This window comes from Urocitellus parryii, chromosome 10 (genome assembly GCF_045843805.1).
Source record: "Urocitellus parryii isolate mUroPar1 chromosome 10, mUroPar1.hap1, whole genome shotgun sequence".
NCBI lineage: Eukaryota > Metazoa > Chordata > Mammalia > Rodentia > Sciuridae > Urocitellus > Urocitellus parryii.
In genome coordinates, this window is record NC_135540.1 from 37960594 (window position 1) to 37983268 (window position 22675).

The following is a 22675-nucleotide window of genomic DNA, read 5'->3' on the forward strand; positions in this document are numbered from 1 at the left end:
AACACACACACAGATGCCTGAAGAAAAATAGAAATATAATTTTTATGCCTAGAAAACCAAGTCTACCACCCCACATGGTAGACTTCTGGAAATTTCCCTTACATAGTTCCATGTGTTTACTCTGACAGACAACATGGTGCTGGATTGCTTAGGACTATTATCTCTTCCACTTACTAGCTAGGTGACCTAGAGATTCTTAATCTATAGGTACATTAGTTTGCAACTGTATAAAATGAGAATAATAATGGGACCTCTTAGAGTTGTTTTGAGAATTAAACAACTTAATATTGATAAATCACTTATATCTTTAGTTGATGTAATATTTGTCAAAGTGGACTGAGATCCGGGACAGAGCTAGCATGAAATGCCAGTCCTGTTGCACTTCTGCCCTGCTCAAGGCTGAAAGAACAAAGTGGGATGAACTCATCCCAGAAAAGAAAAAACAAAAACACTCAAGAGTGCCATCAATGTAACGGACAGTGGCAATTTGTCAAATTTGCAGTAAGAAAATATTTTTCTTTCTCAGTATAGATTTGGACAGCACTCTGAGAATTATTGGTTGTCTTGCGTGTGTGTGCGTGCGTGTGTGTGTGTGTGTGTGTGTTTAATGCAATAGTAAAAAAGAAAACCCACCTGTTTTTTCCTTCTATAGTTTCACTGTCAACACTCAATGTTGTCTGATCTCTGAAAAGAACTTCTCACTTCTGTCACCAGATAGGTGTATTTTTTTTTTCAATGAAAATTTCTCCAGTTCTCTAAAGACACCAACTGATGTTCCGTAGTTCAGAACTGACTCTCTCTCCTGAGAGTTTGCATAAACACACAGGTTAAGGACTTAGTCCCCAAAGACTGCCTCCTCCACTTAAGATGCCATTTGATAAATCACTTACATCTTTATTTGATGTATTTTTTGTCAAAGTGGACTGAAATCCAGGGACAGAGCTACCATGAAAAGCCAGTGGTTCTCAGTGGTGGGTTCTCAGGTTACCCACAGCTTCTTGCTTGGTTACAAATTGGAGGTTTCCAGGATTCTCTCCTAAGTTTTGGTAATTTGCTAGAGTGTCTTGAAGAACTCAGGAAAATAATTTACTTACTAGATTACTAGTTTATCATAGAAGGATACAATCGAGGAACAGCGATGGAAGAGTTTGCAGGTAGAGGATTTTCAAATAGAGGATTGGGAGTGGAGAGCATTCATGCCATGTCTGGGGATTAGCCTACACGGAAGCTCTCTGAATCCTATCTTTTAGGGACTATATAGAGGCTTCATGAAAGCCTTCTAGAATATTAACTCAGTCTCTAACTCCTTTTCCTTCTCCCAGATGATCAGCAGTGTGGCTGAAAGTTCCAAAGTTGTAACCACGACTTAGTCTTTCTGACGACCAATGCTGGGACGCACAACACAACACCCCAAGGTACAACACTTTGTCATATGCATATTTTGAACTGAAGGAAACTGAGAACACTGCAGAAACAAAAAGACTCTTTGAATTTCTTTTGCTTGTATACCCTCAGGGGACAGGTATACTGCCCCACTACCAGAAGGAAAGAATATTACACAGACAGGCCAAGAAGAATATGAACAGAAAGGTCTGACTACTTCCCACCCTGCTCTAGTTTATTACTATTAGGTCTCTTAAGGGTTTGGATCTGGACTGTTTCACCAAAAGCTCATGCACTGAAAGCATTCCCCAGTACATCAAAGTTTGGAGGTGGGGCTTTTGGGCACTTTGGGGCAATGATCATATCATGAGGGCTTATAACATCATCAGTGGATTAATCCATTCGAAGGACTAATACTTTGAACAGGCTACTAGGTGGTAACTATAGGTGGGTGGGACATGACTGGAGGAAGTAGGTCCCTGGGGTATGCCCTTGGGGACTATGTCTGGTTTTGGTACCTTCATTATGTCCCCTGGCCTCCCAACTCTCTATTTTCTGGCTGCCATAAGCTGAGTGGCTTTCCTCAGGCATACCCTTTCACCATGATGTGTCCACCTTGGAGTCAGCTGATCATGAACTGAATACTCTGAAACCAATTCTCTAATTTGTTCTTGTCAGGTATTTTGGTCACAGCAACATAGCTTACTAATATGAGGTCATCCCTTTCTACCGAGCTGTCTATCTTTCATCGAAACTCATCATAAAATTGCAGTTTCTCTGAATCCTTGGGTCTTCATTTCTGGAGGCTTCTGTATCACATCAAACTCTGGTTAAATGAATTTGCTATGCTTTTCTCTTATTAATCTGTCTATGTTCTAATGATGTCAGCCATGATCCTTGTGATGGGAGAGGAAAAGTTCTCACTTTCTCTCCCCTACCCCAGGAGGCACTTCATAGGACAACAGATGCTCCTAACACACAGGGAATCCCAAGGGAGTTCCAAGAAACTCGGTCAGGAGCAGGAGTTACAGATCAGCTATTGGCCACAGAAGAAGTATGAAACAATTTTATGGCTCCGAACATTACAAGGGTTTGGCACTCTATGGCAGAAACTGGGGAGCAGAAGCCAAATATATATTTTTTATTATGTTACAAATAGCTACATCCTGCACGGCTGGAAGATAAGGAAACATATTTGCATTTCACACTGGTGGCAAGAATTTGAAAAAGATACAACTTGCAATGCCAAACTACACACTAGATTACTCTGCTGCCTATTAGTGTGCCAAAGTCTACCTTGTGCAGTTTTTTGGCTCAGCCTCTTGTGAAATAGTACTACACTGAAGAGTTCAGAGTTGGATAAAATGCATATCTAGAAAATAAATCCAGGACCAGGATAATCCTCAGGCTATTTGTTAGTTTAAGGTCTTGGAAGTGAACATACAACAATCATCCTGAAAAGGCTCATATGGCTTATAATTTTTTGTGTAAGTGCTCAGTTCAAAATAAATTATTAAGGTAGATAAAATAATTCATTGCTTATAAATAACTGCCAGATAAATGTTCAGAGACTAAGCACATTAGAGTAGAAATTCTACCAATATAAAGCCTTAAATTCAAATTCATACCTTTTCTAACTTTAAACTATTCTCAACCATGTTGTCAATTAAATTCTGTTGTCTTTATTATTTAATGCCAATTCTTTTTGTCTTTTATAGCACGGTGTTTTAGGTAGATTTAAAATCTACCACCATTTTCTAAGCTGCCTTGACATAGACTGCTCAGTAATGAATTTTTATCTGCTTAAATGTAACTTAAATAAAACAAGAGACTTAACCACTTCTTTCCAGGGGAAGAGGACACATGTGTCTGAGAACTCTGTAGTAGTCTCTTTCCAATTAGGCAGACAAGGAAGTTTCTATGGTGACTGTTTTTATGTCTCACATTCCTCTTTCCTTCCTTTCTTCCTTCCTTGCCAATGCCCAATATACATCAAATCACTCATGATTACATATGAACTGCTGGCACATCTAGAATATTCTTTCTTGAAGACATACTTTCCATAAGTGATTTTTAAAAATACCATTTTTCTTGAATAAGTAAAAAAATAAATGGAATAATTTTTCAACTAACTTATTACAGGGTTCTTCACAATTATTTTATTGTCAGCACTCAGTGGGAGTTAGTGAAACTTCCTTAAAGAGAAAAACGTTTCCTTAGGAAATCTCACAGAATTCACATATTTAACCAAATTTAAAGAAACCTATGAGATTTTTACCAGTCTGGGGACTTGACTTTTCCTAATATCAGATAAAATCCAGGGGTTTTTATTTTCGATTTTCATTGGGGGTACTGAACTCACAGCCTCACGTGTGCCAACACCCTAGGCCAGAGATGATTTTAAAAGCATTTCCCGGGGTGGGGAGTGGGGATTTTAGATTTTTTTTTAAAGCTATTGGTGGTGGTTGTTACTGGTTGTTGTCCTGACTTAGCCTCCTGGGCTGCTAAGATTACATGCATGCACCACGGATTAAGTAAGCAGGTTTTCTGAGCTTTTGCTGTAACATCTTAATGAATATCTATAGGGGATGTAAACAAATGTAATCACATTGGTTTCCCGGGAATCCACTTTTCAGTACAGCCATCTAAGGCACCAATGTACATCAAAACACCCATGAGGTAGTGTTGTTTCAGGGAATTCTGAGTATGGGCTTACTATTTCATCTCTTCTACGTCCTCTCAAATGCCTCCTTCTTCAAATGGCTGTTGAGAACTTTAAATGTAAGTTCATTATGTCAGCTCTCATTTCATATTGGTTATAAGCATGATTTTATTGTTAAAGTGAAATGGGATAAAATATTTTTGTAATGAGATAACATTTTATTTTCATCTTCACCATTTTATATACAAACACAAGTTAATAAAACACATCACAAAACAGTAAAATTTCATAGTTAATATTTATAGGTGCATAGTTTCATGCTCACATATTTTATATATTGTATATATTAACAAATTTCACGATACATCATTATTCTTGGACAGAATCATTAAAGACACCTACAAATCTTATATGATAGTAAATCACAACTTCTCAACAACAGCAACAAAAAAATAGTGAAGATTTAGAAATAAGTGGTAGTCACTTAGGTGTTTTTAATTTGCTTTAACATTTTAGATTTGAAGCCACAATGTCCACAGCACACAAGGACCCTGCTACCATATACTCACTTCAGTGAGAGGGAAGCACCGAAATGCTAGGTGGGGGCAGGTACAGATACTTTAATCACTGCTGATGGAAGACTTCAAAGCACACTGTAAAAACTGTGAGGAATGTCATGACTGGGCACATTGGGACTGAGCACTTGTACAGGATGGAATATCTGTCAGTAGATCTCAAGAAACTGGGAACAAGGATATTTCTTAGGCTTCAGGTTCATAGTCTTGATAGCCTTCCTAATAAGGAAAATCAAACAGACAGCAAGCAATCAGTAATCAAGGATTTAGAGCAAATTAGGGCATGGCTCACCATTTTGAGTAAAATTTATACTCATGATAGTTTGGAACTATTCTACTATAAACAGATACAATCTTAATTTTAATAATTTGTCTTACTTGTCAGATATGAAAGTCAATTATGATAATTGTTGGAATTAAGGTCTCTGGTTCTATTTCCAGATGTGCCATTTAATATCCATGTGACCTAGTCCTATAGAACATATTGGTGGAACTCTCTTGCCCTCAATTTTCTCAATTACAAAATTTGAAAGCCAAATAAAATGGCTTATGAAACCTCTTAAATGCTAAATTCAGGACTAAATTCTCTAATTCTTAATAGAAATTTAAGACATTTCAAGAATAGATATATTTTCTTTCCTTTCACTCTCTCAACTGCAAATTTCATCTTCACCTGTGGCTTCAATGATTATTTTTATTCTAAAGCCAAATTCATCAATAAAATATTTAGGTAGTATCCACAATAAAAATATTAATGTGTTTAACTAAAAGACCCATATAAGTGCTTTTAAAAGCCAACTCTAATAAGATTAGGAGTCTGCTTAAAACTAAACATATCTTTAAAATCTCCAGTTGCTTTCTGAATAAAGTACAAACAAACTACATGGTTGTCCTGATGTTCTACAATTTGTCTTTAAACCATCTCTGCAATATTTCATTTACTTATTTATTTTTGGCACTGGGTATTGAACCCAGGGTTGCTTAACCACTAAGCCACATCCCCAGCCCCCCCCCCCTTTTTTTGAGACAGGGCCTCACTAAGTTGCGGAGGCAGGCTTTGAACTTGGAGTCCTCCTGACTTAGCCTCCTGGGCTGCTAGGATTACATGCATGCACCATAGTATCCACATCTGTAATCTTAATTTGCTGCTATTAAGTCTGTTTCCTAAACTTGAATCACAATTACTGTTCCTCAGACCTGTCCATATGCACAGACCTACATGCCTTTGCTTCTGATATATCCCTGTGCTGGAATGTTCTTGCCTCATTTTAACCTATTGTATCTCCTACCCCTTCCCACCAGATCAACCTCACCTCCTCAAAAAAAATCTTCTCCCGATGGACTTACACAGATTCTAACATAAAAGAAATCTGACAGTGACAGAGATTTGGTACTTCCTATTAGGAAGACTCAACTTAAATTCCTAAACTTTAATTTTGGAGTGTTTTGCATATAACTCTTTACCTCAGAAGGCATTTCATAAGCCTCATTGTCAGGTTCCACTGGCATATCTTCCAGAATTCCTTCCTGTGGGGATCCTTCTTCACTCTAATATTTAAAGTGAGAAACACAAAACAGAATGCTATGAGGTACAATTTTTCATTTGTGAAGCACATTTTGAAAAAAATCATATTTTATATAAAATATATACAATAATTTTTTCAAAATATATATAATATAAATTAAAAAATATATAAAATTATTATAAACTTATATATTACATTATATATAAAATAACTTTTTTTTTTCAAAATCTCTATATATTTTGTATGATGGCAAGGATGCTGTACAAATTTTTGGCACTCCTTTACATTATGGCTGGCCCTCTAATTATAAAACATTCTTGGGAAAACAACATGGCAACATGGGTTATAAACCCTAAAAATACACAAAGTTTTTGCCCAAGTAACTCGCAAAAGTCCAAAATTATAGTTCAAAGATTTTTAGCACTAGATCAATGCCAACATTAAAAACTAACTGATAATTGGGAGATGTGGAGTCAATACGATTATCATTCAACTACTCCATAAGTTATTAGGAAGACATGTATTATGACATGAGAATTATGCAGCAAAATGAGAATGTGTGGCATAATCTGTAGCAGGATATAAAAGATTGTATATATTGTAGATAAAATCTATGTATAATTCAGTTGCAAGAGTAAAATGATTGCAAGAAAATACAATAAAATATTGCAAGTATTTTGTTGGACAGATATGTATGTTCTTATTTTTTCCTGAACTTTTCTTATACTACTATTTATAACATAAACATACAAATAACATACTTGTCTTACAACTTATTGTAAAGTGATGGCAAACAAATTATTGTCTGAAATGTAAAGATCTGGACTACATATTTTTGAAAAAAGAAAATAAAATGCACGATCAGACTAATTTTCAAAGTTATCTCTTCATAGAAATATTAGATCAAATTTGGCCTGAAATGGTCATGGCTTTATTAGTGTTATTCATTAAATACCTTTTGCTTCTAAATGAAAAAATTAATCAAAAATTCAAAGAGCAGAGAGGCAACGAGGACATAAATGTGCTTAAAGAGATCCAATGGTCCCTCAGCTTAATTTTAACAATATGTTTGATGTAAATAATATTTCCCCTGCCTTCATCATGAACATAACTGACAGGTAGGCAGGAGGATAAGGAAGTGGCTCACAGTAAGAAAACATTAAACTAAACATCACAGGTAGGTGAGCAGAGAAGTTTATATATTATCCTACCTTGACTCCCTTCCTTTTTATACACCCAAAAGTGCAAGTTATTTATAAATTAAATACAATGAAAACTGTTTCTAAACCACCTCATTTCTAAATATGGAATAGATATTGTTTTCATAGTGTTTCATGTCTTGGTCTAATAATACAAGTTCTGTTATGTGGTAGTTAGGCACAAAGACTGTAGTATCACAAGACTTTTAGCTTCTCTCTATTACTAATCTTTTGTGAATTTGGGCTTTTATGCTTTTTAGTGTTTTTATGCTTCTCTAAGCATCAACTACACTTAGAAATAAAATGGACAGCAATACTTTCTTTGCATCAACAACATTAACCTCTTCATTGATATATAGATAACTGTTAGTGATAGGTATGTGAAAAATAAGGCCAAATTTTGGTTCTCATGGGTTTTTGTTTTCAGAGCTGAGGATCAAACCCAGGGCTTCATACATACCAAGCAGACACTAAGCCACATCCCTAGCCCATGAATTTTTAAACTAACAAGTATAAAATTAATTTTCTAATGTAATTTATTAGAAAGTTTTGACACAGACTAGACTAGTCAATGTGGCCAACCTGGTCTGCTTATTATTAATTATTACAATTGAGTTACTGCCCTTCAACTAGGGCTGGTGAAAGTTACTAGATCTGGGTGTGCATGTGTATTTGGAAGCATTTAGCAGTGGAAAAGAAAGGAATACCTCAGCAATAATTCCTGTAATGAAAATAGCCCATATGCTGTAAGAAGAAGTGAAGTATATCGGATATGCAATATCCTATTTTTAGTCCAGTCCTGTGCTGCAATACAACACTTCTATCCTACCTGGCCTCTCACACATAACCTTGTTGTGTCTAATTCTTTATTGAAGCTTGACACACAGTGTTAAGTACAGGAAGCTGCCAGATGGAAAAGGTAAAGTACAGGGAAGAGAAGGATTATTTCATGGAAACAAGAAGAACTCAGGGCTAGAATTGACCAGGAGGAATGTAATCATGGTGTCATGGATTGATTCTGGAATGTCCTCCAAAAGGCACATGTGAGTCAATGCAGCAGCAATGTTCAGACATAAAATGATTGGATCATGAGGGGTGAAACCTCATCAGTGGGTTAATCCATTTGATAGATTAATAATTCTAATGGTGGTAAATGTTGGTGGGGCATGGTTGGAGTAAATGGGTCACTGGGGACCACCCTTGGGGATTTTATCTACTCCTTGGCTCCCTGTGCACCCTCTTTCATTATCTCTTTCTGCTCAGTGACTGCCATGAGCTGAGCAGCTTTTCTCTGACATGCCCTTCTACCATATTGTTCTACCTCACCTTGAGCTCAGAGCAATGGAATTGGCCCACTATGACTGAACCTCTGAAACCATAAGCCAAAATAAACCTTTCTCCAAATTCTAAATTACTCTTATCAGGTATTTTGGCCACAGTAATGAAAAATCTAACAGACTTAAAAACTATCAAGCTTGTATCTTCTCTTCCTATACAAACTGTACTTTAAGGTACTCCTTGTTTAAGGGGTTGATAGAATAAGCTTTTTGTTATAGATATAATTAAGCTAAGGCAGGAGTGAAGGAACTGAATATCACTTTTTCCCAATGGATTTGGGTAGAGGTCACCCATGGGTGCTAATATGACTTGGAGAGTTAGCCATGTATTGTGTGTTCCTTGAAGGAAGTATACATCACCATCTAGCAGGTATTCTTGCCAAAATTTTGAATCTGATTACCATTTATCACTGAGAAGGGGCTAAAGAAATGCTTCACATCATTGGATGCAATCAGCAAATTTTAGAATGTAGAAAAGTGTACAAGGCAAGTAACACAACTACTTCAACAAGTAAATTGCAAGGAAAACAACTTATTTGTCATTTATATATTAAAGTAGACATGACTGAGCATCACCAAGTTGCCACTTAAGAACTTTACTGTGTTAATCAACTTTCTGTTTCTGTGACCAAAATATGAGAAAAATCAACTTAAGAGGAGGAAAGATTTATTTTGGCTCACAGTTTCAGAGGTTTTAGTTCATGGACACCTAGTCCTATTGTATGGGCTAGTAAACATGGCAGGAGCATGTGACAGAGAACTGTTCATGTCATAGTAGCAGAGAAGCAATGAGAGAGGCAGAAGAGGTCCAGAATCTCAATGTCCCCTTCAAGTGCACACCTCCTCCAATGACCTCACTTCCTTCTACCATGCCCCATTTCTACAAGTTCCACCAGCTCCCAATAGCCTCACAGGCTGGTAGGCAGGACTTTAGCATAGGAGCTTAGGGGGGTTTTCAGAGCTAAACACTAATTTTATTCTTATTTAAATCTTGATTTAAACAAACAGCAAACACATGTGAGATTTTTTATGAAAATTTGAACACTGACTGCACAATTAATTATTTATTGTTTATTTTTAGTATGATAAAATGTTGGGGCTTTGACTTGAGAAGTTTTTAATTTTTAGATTGTTATTTAGGTATTTGCTTAAAAATTATACAGGTTTGGGTGGGGGAAGATAGTTGGGATACAGAAGAAACTGTATTCAATTCTGTTATAAAATTTAAAAAGTGTATATACTCACTTCAAATTATTTCTATAATATGTTGTTCTAAATATGATTATGTGTTCCAAATTTATTGACCTCAAAATATTAACCGATTTTTAAGCACACTAAAATATTTGGCAGATGTTCTAAAAGAGAATATAACAATTTATGTGATCATCAGATACAATTTTATGTCTATACCTATAAATACTTAAAAACATTAAATGTTATTGATAAAGAATTATTTGGATAAATTTCAATTCCAATTTAGAACTGTGCTTAATTATACTTTGTTACAAAAAATAACATAAAATTTTGCATATTATGACTATTAATGACTTGTTTTCAAAATGTAATTATATCTGAAAATTTGAGATATATTCTCTATTCATTTTTACCACAAAAAAGGAGAAACAATAAATATTAAACATCTTTGAGAAGAGCCATTTCCTTTCCAAGATGTCTTCCATTTTGAAGTCTATGAAAAGCTGGCAAAGAATCAGGGTTTTCAAAAGACACTGTAAAACAAAATGGTCTTATTTATAATGGCAAGGCTTCATCAATTACCTGGCATTAAGATATTATATTAAGCCAGAATATTTTAGGGCAATAAAATACATACAAAGAGAATTCTGGATTCTGATATATCTCTGCATGTTTGGGAAAAGAACTTATAATAGCTCTTTTCCTCTCTAATATGTCCTGTCTCTGGAAAGTCTATGATCTCCTTTTTCAAGTGGGATTATTTTAAGAATGGTGAAATATAGGAGGTTGAGGCAGGAGGATTGCAAGTTCAGGGCAGCCTGGGCCACTCCGCGAAACCCTGTCTCAAAATAAAATATAAAAATGCCTGAGGATATGGCTCAGTGGTCGATCACCCTTAGTTTAATTCCAATACTGCTAAATAAACAAATAATACATAAATAAAAATTTTTAAAAGTGAGAGTAAATTCAGTATCTTATCCCTGCATTCAACCCATGAAAAGAAAAAATACTGTTCAAAAAAATTATAGTGGAATGCCCTTCCATTGCTAATGAGGAGGGCCTTAAACACAGTAACTGAGTGGGGACTAGAAATGATGTGACTGACTTCTCCCACCCTAAAAAAAAAAAAAAAAAGACTCAATTTATTTTTAAATGAATCTATTGTGTCAAATATATAATAACCAATGACCACCTGAAGTCTGTCTTAGCTGACTTTCTGTATAAAACCAATCTTCAGACTAGGCTAATACTTTATTGGGAAGTACAATTCCAAGGACGTGAAAGTGAGGGAAAGAAAGAAGGATAAGGAGAAACAGAAACAAATTTCAGCTGTGGGAGAGACACAAAGCTGACTACTCAGTGTGCTTCAGGACCAGGGTGAGAGCCAGAGCTTGCTGCTGCCTCCCGAGCAAGGTGGAGGTGGCCTCCCAGATTTCCGGTGCCTCCCTTGGCTGTGTGAGGGAATAATTCCCTTTATTGCAAACTTCCATATTTAGAAAACAGAGTGTAGTCTCTTTTCTTGACCAAACTATGATTCAAGAGGCACATCAAATTTAATTAATTCGATTTATATTTCTACCATTAAATGTTTCACATTGAGCAGATTTTGTTTAGGATACTTGTCTTTATGAATAGATAATATTTCATTTCATTTCATGTTTTAAATTTTATTGTATTTATATGTCTATTAATACTTTCTATAGTTTTTAAAAATTTTTGATTCCATGACATAATTTAATTTTATTACATATTTAGTCTGGCACATGAGGAAGATAGAAATGGCTTCCCCAAACCACAGTCTCAAGCAAAACATAGAATTGTCTGGAGTCCTTGTTAAAAATACAAGTTTCTAGGGTCTTGTAAATGTCTTGTTAAGTACACTCCTTGGAAAACACTGCCCAATATCAGCAACCATTTGTAAACTCTGCGGTGTCATTTAGTTTAATAGTACAGCAATGTACTGTCATTGTGACTACATTAAGGTAAAAGATGTCTTCAATTTTGAAGTCTATGAAAAGCTAGCAAAGAGTCAGGGTTTTCAAAAGACACTGTGAAACAACATGGTCTTATTTATAATGGTAGGGCTTCATCAATTACCTGGCATGTAGACTTTAAGCATTCAAAGCAAGAGATGCACCTTTCGAATCCCTGCTTTTACACTGCAATTTATGTTAATTTATAGCAAGCCACTGATTACCTCTGGTGCTATCTCCCAAGACTATCTTGAATCTCCTAATTAAAAAGTGAAATGATAGCATATGATATTCATCAGACATTACTTAAGACACAACAAGCAATACCTAGCCATAACTTTTAGTTAAAATGTGACTCTTGAGTCAACTGGGAGACCACCTTATAGGCAAAGTGACTTACCCTACCTCAGCTATGGTATATACCTATTCAGATTGTGTCTCAGTAAATGACACATTACTATGTCATCAACCATTTGGGTCACTTGGGAAGAGTCAAAGTGGTAAGCACTGTAAGTTATATAGTAAACACATTGTCCACAGTTTATACTGTCAGGGAGCCTTTTCAGATTAAGAATGCAGATTTTAATTAAATGATGCTTTGAAAGAACTAGTCCTACATAGAAACAGAATGTATTTGGAAGCCTCTAATGCTATACTTTGAATAATGTTACCACATTACTCATTTTCTTGCCTTTATGCCCTTCTAGCTATTTCTTTAGTCTTCGTAATCTTCTCAGAGCAAGAGAAAGATAAAGCGAACCAGTGAAATGAAAACTAGCTTATCTTGTTCCTTTTAAGTTTGGGATGAGGAGAAAGTAAGCCTATGCATTCAACATATTTGAGGGTTATTTATGAAAGCTATTTGTAAGTACTGTTACTGAATCATTTTAAATCATTTTAAATATTCTGTTTCTATATAGGACAATCATAATTTATAAAAATAACTGATACATAAATTAGGAATCAGTGTAATCTTATTTTTAAGAAGAACTTTTCATTACATAGCAGAGAAGTAGTTCCATCTTAGATTCTAATTCTTCCTGGTAAGCAGCTCAGTGGCTGCCATATTAATGGCAGAGCCATGTAATTAGCTGACTCACCTAATAAGACATAACTGCACAGCAATGATTGCCAGCTTTTTTCCCGTTACTTGGATATAGACCTGGTTGCAAATACTAACACACAATGGGAAATCTGAGAATAAACTATCTTTACTTTTCATATCTAAGGATGGATCATCTTCTACTGATAAAAACATTATTATGTATGTTTCAATGTACACTTGAATTTGTTTAAATAAAGTTGATTATTGCATGGATTGGATTCCTAAAGATCAATTCCTTGGTTGTGAAAACAGGCTAAGCTGAGGAAGGTTTGCTTCTGTGTTGGGCTTAGAATCAGCCAGCGATTTCATTTTTTTTTTCAAGTGAATTGATAATTGGGAGCAAGTCTTTAAACCAGCCACTGGGGGATGAAGCTGTGAGGAGATATAGGCTTTGGCCAAATATGAGATAGGGAGTCAGCTTTTGTATTTTAGGGTAATCTAGGGAATGCTGAGATACTCTTAAGAAAGAGCAAAATATAAGCAAGCCAAAGCCCAGGTATTTGCTTTAAAAAATAATGGGAAGTGGCCAGATGCCATGGCGCATGCCTGCAATCCCAGCAGCTCAGGAGGCTGAGGCAGGAGGATCCTGAGTACAAAGCCAGCCTCAGCAAAAGCGAGGCACTATGTAACTCAGCAAGACCCTGTCTCTAAATAAAATACAAAATAGGGCTAGGGATATGGATTAGTAGTTGAGTGACCTTGAGTTCAATCCCTGGTACCCCCAAACAATACAAATTAAAAAGGGACATGTGTTTTAACATGTGGCTGGGAGAAAATGCTCAGACAAAACAAGCTTATGTGTGAAAGGATGGATAGGACTTATGGCACTCAGAAGAGAATGAAGGCAATACCTTCAAGACTGTGGCTATGCAATCCAGAAAAATCTTAAAAATCAAGGAAAGGATGTGTTTTCTTTGTTTAAGAGATTAAAGAGCTTGAAGAAAACCAGAACAGGAATAATATATAGTAGTCAAGTGTATGTAGTAGCCTGAATCTTTGGGTTATAGGGATCTCCGTGCTACTGAGAACAAACACCAAGCAGAGTAAGTTCAAGATGTCCTCAAAGATCTGGAAGGAAAACTCAGGTAAGGGGGTTCCAGACTTCAAGGTGGAATATCTTGCTTAGCATCCATCCTAGACAGGAAGTACTGAGGAAACAATGCCCCACAGCTGCAGTAATTAATTTCAGAAAGGGTTGCAATTACTCTGCCCTGTAAATTCTGTCATTTTAAAGCTTTGTCACATGGGTGTGATTGCCATTTTGTTTTGGTAACCAGAAAAAGTTTTCTCTGAAAATCTCTACCCATACCTCAACAGATTGGTGGTAAAAAGGGAATCGCATTACCATATTATCAAGAAAGATGATGGGCTAAGGGTATCCTTAGAAGGTCATTGTAATGAAATACTTTTAAATATTTATTTTTCATCATGCATTATTTGATATTAAAAAAATAACCCTATCTCCATACTGCTTTCCAAATTGGCTGCACCAATTTGCAGTCCCAACAGCAATGTATGAGTGTACCTTTTTCCCCACATCCTCGCCAACACTTATTGTTGTTTGTCTTCATAATAGCTGCCATTCTGACTGGAGTGAGATGATATCTTAGAGTGGTTTTGATTTGCATTTCTCTGATTGCTAGAGATGATGAGCATTTTTTCATATATTTATTGATTGATTGTATATCATCTTCTGAGAAGTGTTTGTTCAGGTACTTGGCCCATTTGCTGATTGGGTTATTTGTTTTTTCGGTGTTTAGCTTTTTGAGTTCTTTATATACCCTAGAGATTAGTGCTCTATCTGATGTGTGAGGGGTAAAAATTTGCTCCCAGGATGTAGGCTCTGTTCACCTCACAGATTGTTTCTTTTGCTGAAAAGAAACTTTTTAGTTTGATTCCATCCCATTTATTGATTCTTGGTTTTAATTCTTGCAATATAGGAGTTTTATTAAGGAAGTTGGGGCCTAATCCCACATGATGAGCAGTATGGAGATTCCTTGGAAAACTGGGTATGGAACCACCATTTGACCCAGCTATTCCTCTCCTCAGACTAAACCCAAAGCAGCACAATTCATAATAGCTAGATGTCCTTCAATGGATAAATGGATAAAAAAATGTGGCATATATACACAATGGAATTTTACTCAGCCATAAAAAAGAACAAAACCATGGCATTTTCAGGTAAATGGATGGCATTGGAGAAGATAATGCTAAGCAAAGTCAGCCAATCCCCCAAAAAGTGAATACCAAATGTTTTCTCTGATACAGGGAGGTTGACTCATAGTGGGATTGGGAGGGAGAGTATGGGAGGAATAGATAAATTCTAGATAGGGAAGAGGGGTGGGAGGGAAAGGAAGGGGGCAGGGGATTAACAAGGATGGTGGAATGTGATGGACATCACTATACAAAGTGCCTGTATGAAGACTTGAATTGGGTATCAACATACTTTATATACAAATAGGAATACAAAAAGTGTGGTACTTATGTGTATTAAGAATTGTAATGTAAAAACAAAAAAAAAACCAAAACATTACCTTAGATTAGGTAGAGGGAAGTGAAAGGAGGGGAAGGCAGAGGATGTGGGGATAAGAAAAATAGTAGAATGAAACAGACATTATTACTGTATGTATGTATGTGACTGTAGGACTAATGTGATTCTACAATATGTATACTCAGGGAAATGAGAAATTATATCCCATCTATGTATGATACATCAAAGTATATAAGTGCATTCTACTGTCATTTATAACTAATTAACACAAATAATAAAAAAAGATAAGAAAAAAACCCTATAAGGAAGTTATTGCTATAACCTGTATCTTATCAAAGAACAGAGATGGACAGTCTGGCTTCATAGGCCACACTGTGGACTATATGTAATAGTATTTGTCAAACTTCTTGGAAAAAAAAATCAAGTTGTGCTGCTTAAACATGCTAAAATTAAGTTTTAGAAATTAATTCTTTAAAAATACATTGTAAATATCTTATGAATAAGTATCTTAGATATCTATTACTTAGAGGTTTTCACTATTTTTGGCAAAAGCAAACAAAACCTCCAGGAGGTTAAGGAGGTGTGTGTGTGTGTGTGTGTGTGTGAGTGAGTGTGTGTGTGTGTGTGTGTGTGTGTGTGTGTGTGTTTAAAAGGGCAAAAATCAGACATTTATACATATATTTAACTATATGGTAATTAAATCTGGAAACATTAAGAACATTAAGTGAATCAACGTTTTGTTATAAGTAAAACTAGCTTACTCTGAATTTAATGCATAGCACTTTCTAAGTGTCTTAAACCTTTGTATTAGTGTGTGTTCTAACAAAATAAAAACAAAACTCTCAGAAAAAAAATGTTCATATTTCCCCTAAATATGTGGCAAAAATACAACAGTTGTTTGGAGCAGTTTGAAATATTATCACTTGAGTTCCTTATTTCACTCCTTTTGATAACAAATGAAGTTTTCTTACCTGGGTTACAGACCTTATCTTTCTTAGATTTACTCTGGAAATAGTAATTCCTCCCAAGCCCCTGATCACTTTCATTTTTATTATCACAATAAAACACAATGATCCATTAAGTCCATGAAGCAGATGTTACACTTAGTCATGATGCTTATTTATTTGTAACTCTGCCTTTATCTACAGAGAATTGAAAGAGAAATAAAATATTTGCTCATTATAATAAATAAAAATTCTTTGTTTAATAGTGCATTTTTCTTTAATCAATAATTAAATGTTTGTGTTATTTTAATTACTTTTAAAGCACCCATTTTTTATGGATTATGTTATTATACTCTCAAATCAATTCACAGTACCATATTTACTTTTTTTTTAACATTATCTCCTTTCTATACTTTTGGCTCATATATAACTTCCTTTGGTGTTTATTAAATAAGAATTCATGATTTCTGTATCAGAGGGAGGAAGAACAAACATAAAGAATATTCTGTATTGAAGATTGTATAACTGTCTCTATGGTTATGAGCAGTGGGTGGATGGGTGCATGTATTCCTGTGTAAGTGTGCATGTGTGCATTGTGAAGATGTTTTCGGGGAATGATTTATCACTCTGTCATGCTGCAGAGGAACTGAAATTGTGGTTACACAATCTAAGTACTTTGAATCATAGTCTCTCCACCAGCAGTTCTATACACTATTTGTTGTTAGGAAGCCCAGGAGGAAATAAGCTTGTAAAAGCATGGCATTTGGTAGCAGAATGACATAATAGCAAATGGTACCTATGATATCTTCAGCAATATGAATATCTCTATGGGAAAATGGTGATAAGAAGATCTCTTCCAGAGTGTTACTGTGAATATCAAATGAGATGATATGCATAAAATCTATAATGACCAGTGCACACATATATCAACACCAAATATTTACTGAGCATCTATTGTGTGCTAGAGTGTTTGAAACACTTTATTTTTGTTATTTTAAGTATCCCAATAAGTGTATGTCATATGTTATCTCAATAAATGTTACCTCTGGGTTTTATATTTTCACCTTATGGCTCATTTTGTATTTTTTAAAAACTTGTTTGGTAAAGATTGTTATAAACAAAATCTACTGATTTTGCCATTTTCCATCAAGTTCATTCCCATCTCCAATCTCCAAAGGGCCTCAGAATTCTGTCTTTCTCACACTAGCACAGGGATCCTATTCTATTTCCTTCCTCTTACCTGGTGAGTAATACAGTTGAAGACTTCAGTATCAGTTGATACACTACATCCTACTGAGGCAGGTAAGAATGCTACAAGTATAGTGTTTAAATTGTTCTCAACTTAAGACTTAAAAGTAGAAACAGTGAGCTAGTGCTGTGTAGTTCTACCATAGTGAGAGTGAGAAATATTTTCAGGATCGGTACCTAGAGATGAATTTGCTTCTAGTGACTTTTGTGATGCTAGTAAGAAAACATCTTTTTTTTTTTTTTAAGAGAGAGAGATGAGAGAGAGAGAGAGAGAGAGAGAGAGAGAGAGAGAGAGAGAGCACTACCACTTGAGCCACATCCCCAGCCCAAGAAAACTTCTTTTATCATTTCAATCACAAGCTTCTCATAACAGAAACAAAATGAGACCTATATTTAAAACTCTGACCCTTTCTTTGTAATTTCTCTTGGCTCAATCTCAGAGAAGGGTCAGTTCTACACCTGTGAAACTCTAGACTGCTTTTATTAGTCAATTCCAACCCCTGTATAAGAAACAGCACATGAAAAAAGATTAGAAAAAGGAGATCTTAAAAATGGCGCATATCCATCTCAATAATTTTAATTATGACAATATGACATGGAAATAACTAGTAGCATGTTGTCTGGCTTCCAAAAAATGCCACATATTAGTTTATAAAGGGTTATCAAATCTTAGCATGCAAATGTAGACTCAAAATTGGTTTGCACTAACAAATGACTTTACAATAAGCATTTTTGCAATATTATTAATCAATAAAGACCTCTAAATCACAATAAAAACAATAAAATAGTAAATGTTATTTTTCTACAGTCTAATTCAGAAATGGTATATATTTTGTTAGAAAATATGCAATCTTATTGCCAATATCAACTTACCTGATGAATCAAAAAAAAAAGAGACATTAACAGTATAAGTTCCAATAAAATACTCATTATTCACAATATATGATGGCAAGAATGGCTGGATACAGCAGCACATGCCTGAAATCTCAGTGGCTCAGGATAGGAGGATCACAAGTTCAAAGTCAGCCTCAGAAATTTAGCGAAGAGGGGCTGAGGCTCAGCAGTAGAGTACTTGCCTGGCATGTATGAGGCACTGGGTTCAATTCTCAGCACCACATATACATAAATAACATAAAAGTCTATCAACAACTAAAAAATATAAAATAAGAAAAGAAAATAAATTTAGAGAAGACATAAGCAACTTAGCAAGACCCTGTCTCAAAAAAATGAAAAGGGCTGGGGATGTAACTCAGTGGTTGAATGCCCCTAAATTCATTTCCTCATACAATATATATATATATATATATATATATATATATATATATATACACACACACACACACACACACACAAACATATATATATACACACACAAGTATATTTTTTATATATAAACTATATATTATACATATATGTATAATATGATGATAAATGATGTACAAGATATAGTCCCTTAACCTCAAATCACTTCAAGTCTAGAAACATTAATTAAGAGATATAAAAAGGCTAATAAAAGAAAGTCAAACATGTGACACAATACATAAGGGAGATAAGAATAAAATGCTCAGTATGGGATCAGAATACTTCTGAAAACAATATAAAAATCAGGTCTAAATATTCTGGTCCCAGTGGGAACTTCAGCTATAAGGCATATCATGGGCAAAAACATGATGGCAGAAAAACTAATTTTGTCTGGTTGGAGAATAGGTAGAGGGATAAATAAGCACCTTGAAAGTTTACCCATGGAGTTTGAGCATTGAAAACCCATTTTTTGTTGTTTCAAGTATTGATTATGTGGTCCAAATTTTGTTTCAGGAATAATATTTTGGCAATGAAGTGCAAAATAGAAAATAAAGGGAATCAGAGTTAATGAATTACAGGAGGACTAAAGCAATAATCCAGGGAGAGGTGGTAGGTAACTTGGGTATCAGGAGTGGAAATGGAAAAAAAAAAGACTGATTTGTGGGATATTGTGGAAATTAAATGGATAGAAGTTATCAACAACTGTTTAAGGGTGTGATGAGTCCTCTTTTGTCTTACCTGCAAGCTAAAAAGTTTAGCAATAATAATTTTATGAATGTTGGAAAAGACAAAATAGTCCTAGGTCAGAAACAATGTCTTTATTACTCACAGTACTAGCAGTTGCTGGAGTATGATCATTTTCTTGCACTGACTTTCCAAGCCCTAATTTCAACAAGCAAGTTCTGGTGAAACCCACAAGCCTAGTGTGTTGTATTAGTACAGGACCAACCCAGAGCTTAGGCAATCTGAATCTTTATAATGGAATAGAAAATGTCCTTTTGCTCCAGAAAGAGACAAAATCTCTAATGAAGGTTGAATGCACACCTGCTTTTTTTTTTTTTTTCCAGAGGGACAAAGTGTACTCTGAGCCCACTAAGCCACATCCCCAGCCCTTTTAATGTTTTATTTAGAGACAGGGTTTCACTGAGCTGCTCTGAATTTATTATTCTTCTGCCTCAGCTGCCTGAGCTGCTGAGATTACAGGCATGTGCCACCATGCCTGGCAAAGTCATTTTTATCTCACAAAGTTATGTTTTTATACAAAAATCTTGAAAATATAGTCCCAAACAAAAGTCAGAAAGTGCCTCGCTCACAAAATAATTACAAAAGTGAAATATGTGGTCTTAAACATTGTTTGTGTGCAGAAGACATGGGGACTGGATATAAAAATGCTGCATTTTGACCGGGAAGATGCAACCATTATTATTAACAGCAGAGAAAAAGGGACAGGGTAGATTTTAGAGGCAGATAAGTAATTTTGTGGATATGGTGTATCTGAGATGCCTTCAGAAAATAGGTTGTAAATATATGAGATTAGAGTTGAGAGATTTCAGAATTATGGATGTATTTTGAGTAATTCCTTCACAGAGTTCATAAAATTGAAGGAGAGAAAGGCAAGTGAAGAAAAGCAATACAATATCACATGAAGAACTTCCTCAGGAGACAAAGCAGCAAAAAGAAAACTGAAGATACTGTCAGACAGAAGATTAACAAAAAGAGGAAATAACAATGTTTTAGAAGCAAAATTTTAAAAAGTCTATTATGTGGAATTGTAACATTACTTGTCAGTGTCAAACACTGAATAAAGAAAATAAGGAAAAGAGCCACGTGTGTACACTCTTGGAAATATGTATTTACATGCTGGGAATACATACATGTTTAATAAATGTTTGTTTCCTTAAGTCTGTATGATGCTCCAGAAAAAGATGGAGAAATAAGTCAGATTTCAGGAGATAAAAGAACAAGGAAGACCACTGGACTCCATAAGGAGAGACAACAGTTTAAGAAGTTGTGAACAGAGAATGTTGCTGTGGGACAGTTCATTCTGAGGGAATCAAGATTTGGGATTTGAGTAGAGTTGTTTTGTTATTTATTTGCTTTGTTTTCCTTTTTTAAAGAAACTATGAGACTTGTTAAGGATTTGGTAGGAGTAGGGTTTCATGAGAGGAGGCAAAGAGTGATTGGTTGACAGAACAAGATCTCAAAAAAGAGAGAAAAGATGGAGTCAAGAACACAGGAGATGTTTACATTGGGAAAAGTAGGGCATGTTAATATGTAGCTAGGTTCCCAGATGCAGCCCAGAACTGAAAGAAGCCCATGACACAATTTATTTTCTGGATAAAATTGGCAATAAGATAATAAAGATGAGAAGGAGAAAAAAAAGGGGAGGGAATTTATATGTATTTATTGAATGATCTCGTAAAGCATTTACTATTCCATCTTACGATAAGATACGAATGTTGAAGATAAAATGTAAGGCGTCAATTTTGCCTAAAGTCACAAAAGATCATAACAAAGTTACATTTGAAATCATCTAAGTATTACATTAGAGCATCAGTTTTAATCACCATGATGGATTGTGATCTTAAGTGGAAAAGTTTTATAAATTAGAAGAAAATTAATGGCTGAGACACAATTAAGTGTTAGGTCAAATCTTCCTATCATCACTTTTTATATAAACCAATTAGCCTATACCTTGATTTTTTATTTAACAGGCAAAGGGTTAAATGTAAGTTTTGAACTGTCACATGGACTGAATTCATTGTGAACTGTTGTTTTACAGCAATAATGTAACAGTGTCAAATCCAACAGACAACCATGCCAAAACTCTCCTGCTGCAGGTAGCTCTGTTGCCAGGGTTTCTCCTCTAGGGCAACTTTCCAGCTAATTTGTAAACAAATAATTCACGTGGTCCTCCTATGCTACATTTACTAAAAGCCAAGAGGAAAGCACACATATAATAACATATTTATATGCAAAGAAATAATCTATTAAATTTGTAAGTTAAATACCTAAATCATATAACTAGATTTTAAAAATAACTATAAATGTTTACAGACAGTCAGGTTACACCTGTAATTCCAGCAACTTGGGAGATTGAGACAGCAGGACTAAAAGTTCAAGGTTAGCTAGGGCAACTTAGAAAGACCCTCAGCAAATTACTGAGACCCTCAAAATAAAAAGACTAGGGATGTAGCTCAGTGGTAGAACACTCCTGGGTTCAATTCCCAGTACTAAAAACAATAAAAATATGTAAATATACACTATACACACACATATACACAAACACAAGAACTGTCACTTTGCCATCAATCTAAGAAATATAGATTACATAAAATGTATATTAAATTGTGATAAAAACAAAAATGTGATATGATTTTAAAAACAACTGAATATGAGGATATTAATTTTTTGAATAAATATTCTGTGTTTTGATACTCTTTATAGCAAATATCACTTTCTTAACATTCTGTTTACTTGTTTAATATTTTTAATTTTAACCTTTGAATTTTAAACAGACTATTCAACCTTCACTAACCCTATCTTTTTTCCAGTGCTGATATTATTTTTTTTCTGGAGCTGGGGCTTTACTATCCCATTTTTCACACCTCAAACCATAATTTATTGTGGAGTACCCATGCATCGCATCTCTATGGAAACCAAGATGTAGGCAATGCAAAGATAATTTTATTAGAAAGTCCACTAGAGCAGATCGGAAGAGCCAGCGCACACCATT

General features: G+C 35.0%; 1 protein-coding gene across 2 annotated transcripts in view; it reads right to left on the minus strand.

Annotated features, from left to right (window-relative positions):
* Window positions 1-4323: 4323 nt before the first annotated feature.
* The window catches only part of Snca (synuclein alpha), a 99014-nt gene continuing 80662 nt past the window's right edge, over window positions 4324-22675 (minus strand). For both annotated transcript variants that reach the window (XM_026405202.2, XM_026405204.2), the window contains exons 5-6: window positions 6085-6168; window positions 4324-4839 (exon numbers count right to left, since the gene is read on the minus strand). In XM_026405202.2, coding sequence (XP_026260987.1) covers window positions 4807-4839; window positions 6085-6168 — 117 coding nt within the window. In that variant the 3' untranslated portion in view covers window positions 4324-4806. The remainder of the gene's footprint in view (window positions 4840-6084; window positions 6169-22675) is intronic.